We start from the raw sequence: 5,813 nt of genomic DNA on the forward strand, positions 1-5,813 counted from the left end.
TATGTAAATCTTTAAAAATTAGTTTTTTTTGTTACTTTTTTTTTGTCAAATTCTTAATGTGCCTAGAAACATGAAATAAGATTTAAAAGTTATAGATGCACTTCCCCATAAGACAATATACAACCCGTTCAAGTAAAAAAAGTTCAGTTAGGCTAAAATTATAATGCTTTACAATTATCTAAATGAGTTTGACACTTAAAAGTGCCAAAACAGTGCTCAACTATTTATATGGGACTATTTTAATTTTAGAGATAATTTCTGATTATTTTAAAATTAAGTTGTTAGTGTTTTATAGAAACAATTTCAACCCTAATTTAAACAATCCAGAAATTATTTTGATGCTTAAATTTGATCAAAACAACCAAAAAAAAATTATATCTGCACCCAATCTTCATCCGAATATAATATTTTTTTTCCTGCTGAATTGAGATAAACGACAAAATATTTTCTGTAAAAAGGGCATGCGCAGAGGGAGGAAACAGAGAGGGTAATTAAATCCATAAAAACCATTTGATTAGCTGAAGCGGGACTTACCACATCGGCCATACCATTTGCAGCAATGCGCACGACTTCATCCGTGGACGGCGAAGCGCAGCCGACGGCGGTATCCTGTTCTCCACTACCAAGCGAAACGAGGATGAGATCATCAACACCAGCAGCAAAAGGGAATTCCTGCTTATTGTGAAGCACATGCGTGATGGCCGCCGCTGCAGGGTTTGGCATTGCTAACCCACCTCCCACAGCAGCAATACGAGCTCGGCTATCGACTGACTTCATCTCTGAAGCCACCCTGCCGGCGCACGTCGCCGCACATACTTCCTTTATCAGAAAATCGTAGGTATCAGCCTCCACTGCATCAGCCCTGGAGAAGAGGAACGGCGCGCCAGTAGTAAGGTCGTAGCAGGGGATCAGCACAGGCTTCATCGTATCTCTCAGCGTCAACTTCCCGAATACCTTTCTAAAATTAGAGCTCCCAGATCGCCGAAACATCCGGCGAAAAAACCCCTTCCGCTCGCCAGCAGAATCGCATAGCGCGCCAGTTTTCAACAAGAAGCAGAGAGCATCATCGGCAGATATTGGTCGACCATCAGGGCCGCGAGTGAAGAGCAAGGCCGCGAGGACGCCTCCAGTGCCGGACCCTGCAGCGATGTCGAAGAAATCAGCGATTCGGCCGGCGGGATCACCAGATAGGCGTTGGAGGGAGGATTCAAGGTGGGCGAGGGAGGCAGCTGCGAGAAGGCAGTCATTAGAGGCATCGATGGATAGGATGCAGACCTTGCCGGGCGAGGAAGCCCTCTCGCCAGAAGGTTTCTTCGAGGGAATCTCCGGCGAGGATTCGGGGAGGAAAAGCTTGGGCTCGTGATAGCCGAATAGGAACTTAGTTTCGAGGATGGTGAAGATCTCGTAGCTGAGCTTGTCGGCTTCGCTGCTGGGTTCCATGAGCGACGGCGAAGCTGCCATTGGGAGGGAAGGGGGGCTGGAGGAGCACGGAAAAACTGGATGGCGGTTAAAAAGGGGGAGGGAGGGATGATCCGCGTAGGATAGCAAGGACTCGGTGCGCACATTAGTCGCCGCTCGTGTTTCTAAATTGTCAAAAATAGTACTATATGTTGATGGGAAATGGACGGTGAAGATGGGGGGAAAGGGGGATGGTTTCGTCGGTGGGGTGGGGCCGATTTTGCATCGTACGATTTGGATCGGAGCGGAGGCGAGGGATTTGGGAAAGGGAAGGCACACGTGTGGAGGGAAGTCACCGACGTTGAGATCGGACGGCTGAGAATAGTTGATCGGGAATCAAATGGATGTCGGGGAAGAAGGGACAGAGCCGGATTCGGCACCGGGTAGACCGGGTCCGGCCGAATCGGTTCACTACAGAGCGATCTGGAGGCTTACCAATGAAGCGCTAAACTCCAAAAATCCTCTTGAATTTTTTTTTCTCTTTTATTTTATTTATTTTTTTATTTATTTTCGCTTTGAAGACAGCTCTGAGGCTTTTAAAGGTACGGAGCCTAGAAGTTTTGTGTTCCTTTTACTTTCGAAAAAAATATTACAGGACTGTGAGAATATTTTATCTGTGTTATTTATAAAAATGATATATTATTCGAGTATTATATAGTGTTATTTGATTATTTTGTAGTATTATTAAAATATTCTCCTGTGTTACTTGATTTGTGGTTGTGTTATTCGGCATATTCTCCGTATTATTTCAATTTCCAACATGTTATTGAAATAACCCAGACCCAAATCAAGTAATGCGGGAAAATATTTCAATAACACTTCAGGCCCAAATCAAGTAATGCGGAGAAATATTTCAATAACACTTCAGGCCCAAATCAAGTAACATATTCCAATAACACCGCATAATAATCGAATAACAACATATAATATTCGAATAACACATTATTTTTACAAATAATGCAGATGAAATATTCTCATAACACACTGGGATATTCCAACCTGAACGCAGCTCTATGTTAGGAATCCTGATATAATATTTTTCCTACTATTCCAGGGCATATTTGATCCATTATAGTTATAAAATATGTAATAAAATGATAACAATGCTACAAAAGTAAATCAATGACTTAATTTGGGAACCTAAACTTATTTTGTTCTACCTTAAAATAATATATTTTGAGGTATAGTACATGCTTTATGCATGGGATTTAAAACTATTTAGCAGCCAAGCATAAGTTGAAGATGAAGCAAATTGGGCATGACATGCATATTGATTTATAAAGACTACTTAGGTGGTGGTTATGTTGAGTTTAATGATGTGCACTATGAGCAAGCATAATTTCTATATATGATTGCACATTTTGTATGAATTGCTAGTATTTATTTCAAAAAAAAAAAATAATAATAATAATAATAATAATTTAACCTTTCACAGATTTCTATCTTTTTTATGTTTAAGATAAATGAGGCGGTTTGAAGTCTTTCATAGATTTCTCTCTTTTTTTTATGTTTAAGATAAATGAGGCGGTTTGAAGTATTTTTTTTTTATTTTTTTAAGATGTCATATCATTTTTAAAATCATTATAACTAAATTATATGTTCTTTTTTTAAAATTCTAATTGTTTTTTTTTCTTAATATTTTTAAAATTTTAAGCAAATTAGAAAATATTTTATCCAATTTTTCATATGAAAATTTATTACCATATATAGAATCAAAATCATCCTCTTTAGTCATCCTCTTCACTCACATGCAATATATTTTCCACTTTATGAGAATTACTTGAGGGAAAAGAAATGTTATCACTATTTAGTGGACCATAAAGCCTTCTCATTTACCTTTTTCTTATTTATGCCACTTAGACTTAATATTGCAAAAGAAAAAAAAAAAAAAGAGAAAAGCAACTTAGATTTTTTATGTGAAATTTTATTATGGACATGGAAGTTAGACTTCGCACTTGAGAATGCAGTAAAAACTCTTAAATCTTATGAAATGACTTCTTCTAAGAATATACTTTCAGGTGTGCAGTCAGTGACATATTGAGTTTGTGGCGACGAGTCTATTTAGTGTTATGATTGACTTTCCATTAGAAAAATAAATTGCGAAAGAAATAAACTCGTGCAAAGTTTGGTGTAGCTATGGTGACAGACAATCATTAGATTCAAAAATTAAATTTTCTACAAGTTGGATCTTTTGATGTTTTAATAATGTTAGTTCCGTCGAATATCATTATTAGTCGAACATTGATTCCTAATCTGTTAGGATGACTCCCTTTGATATTGTATGTCACTGTAACTACACTAGCCTTCGCACAATTATATTTCTATTATGTTTTGTCTCTGAAGGAAGAGTCAATCATAAATATAAGCATCCTCGTCCCCGTAGCATTTAACTAAACTCTTAAAACATCTTGTGAAAGTGATCTAGTAAGAGTTGTTGAGACGAGAATAATTAGGTGGATAAGCGACTTTACACTTGCAGGAAAAATGTGAAAAAATTATACTCATGAAAGAGTTGAAGTAGCTACAGTGACAACAAGTGACAACCAAGATTAGAGGAAAATATGGATAAATATTTATTAACAATCAGTCTTTGACAGCCCCCTCACAGCCTCAGCAGGTTGTTAACGTTCTGGCTTTTTAGTTATCTAAAATGTGCATTCCTTTTAAAATGTGTTGATTATTGTTTAGGGCTTAGTGTTCTTCGAACTACCAGAAGAAGTGAGAGCAGGCAAAGCAGAACCAACAGTCGGACTGTTAAGACAAGGTGCCCTCCAAGCACATTGATGGGGCGCTCCCACATACGAAATACAGCGGAGGCTGGTAAAGTTTCATTTGTTTTATAAGGTTTTCTATAGTTCGAATATGTATCTAACAATTTCACTTTATGAATAGGCTGTGGAGATTGGATGAGAGCTCTTTGTCGCAGCCGTACATGAGCGCACCCACAGGAGTTGAACCGACCAGTCCTGGATCGATGGCAAATCCAGTGTGACCCAGTTAATTGTTGTGCTAAACTTGTTCGATGTTAATACATGTGTCCCTAACTGAATGTAACTACTTGTGTATGCCTGAGAGATTCCAACAACTGGAGGAAAGCAAATCCCAAGCGTCAAGATGTATTACGATCCGCGAGCGTGATCTTTCCGAGTACGACCTATGGAGGAGACTGCTAGAGGTAAGATAAAAACTCGAGTCAATAGGTTGGGGTCGTAGGGCTTTCCCCCCCTCTCCCAGTGCATCTAGAGCTTATACCTCTATCGCACAAGATGAGAAGATCTCCAGATGTGTTGCGACATTCTTTGATGAGATAGAGGCCTGCTTCTCTCATATGAGGTCAGAGCTGGAGGCCAACATTGAGGACAAGCTGAAGGATGAGTTGGATTCCTTCCGGTAGCGGATAAGGGAGCGTGGCAATGCAATGGCAGCCTTGAAGGAGGTAGAAGGGCGGAGGACGATGAGGATGAGGTTGATATGATAAAGGAGGATGATTAGGAGAGACTTTTTTTCTTTTCTATTATGTTTATATATTGTTTGACAAATGAACAGTGATATACATATTTTAGAGTAAATGTGTTTTATTTATTTTATAATTTGATTGGATAATTTACTATTTGACAGCTATGTTATTTCGTTAAATATTTAGAATTGTATATAAAATATTGTAATAATACGTGTGCTAATGTAAATACAAAAGAAATAATATATTTTTTGCCTTATGTTACAGGTTTCCAATGGCTTTGAGACACTTTTAAACTTATCTGTAGGCAAAACTGATGGCTAACTGTGGACATTTCTACCAACTCCTAACCGACACGTAACTGAAGGTTCAAGGTGTGTCACACAAAATGACGAGCGCAACACTTTTCTGACAGTTAACCCGTCTGTTATGAAAAGAAACACATAGACGATATATAACCGATGGTTTTGCTTGCTTCAAAAAACTGATGGGTGTGACATTTTTTTGAGGGGCTTGTCGTCACTATTAATGACGGAAGAACTGTCAGTTATACCCGAAACGACACTCAAATTTTCTCAAAACAAACTACGCTATTAAATTGTCGGATAATCGTCGGTAAATTTCTATCGTTGGAATATCTTTCGGTTTTGGAATTGGCAACAAGTTTTTTATCTACAAGCTTAAAAACGCAATAACATTAAAAACTGCGATTTCTCTTATCATAAACGATGGATTGTGACCGTCGAAAAAAACTTAAATTCCTATAGTATTATTATCATATTCCTCATTAAAGAAATTATAAATCATTTGAACCAAATCAACATCCTTATATGTTTCACCCAACGAGTGCAATGAGATTAGAATCTTCATAAATTCATAGCATCAATAAAATCATCAG

General features: G+C 37.9%; 1 protein-coding gene across 1 annotated transcript; it reads right to left on the reverse strand.

Annotated features, from left to right (window-relative positions):
- Nucleotides 1-372: 372 nt before the first annotated feature.
- Nucleotides 373-1,574, reverse strand: LOC110037174 (patatin-like protein 3). Its single transcript, XM_020741757.1, has one exon. It carries the CDS (start codon nt 1,459-1,461, stop codon nt 373-375), a length of 1,089 nt encoding a protein of 362 aa, XP_020597416.1. The 5' UTR covers nt 1,462-1,574.
- Nucleotides 1,575-5,813: the final 4,239 nt, after the last annotated feature.

The sequence above is a fragment of the Phalaenopsis equestris genome, unplaced genomic scaffold (assembly GCF_001263595.1).
Source record: "Phalaenopsis equestris unplaced genomic scaffold, ASM126359v1 Scaffold216340, whole genome shotgun sequence".
Classification (NCBI taxonomy): domain Eukaryota; kingdom Viridiplantae; phylum Streptophyta; class Magnoliopsida; order Asparagales; family Orchidaceae; genus Phalaenopsis; species Phalaenopsis equestris.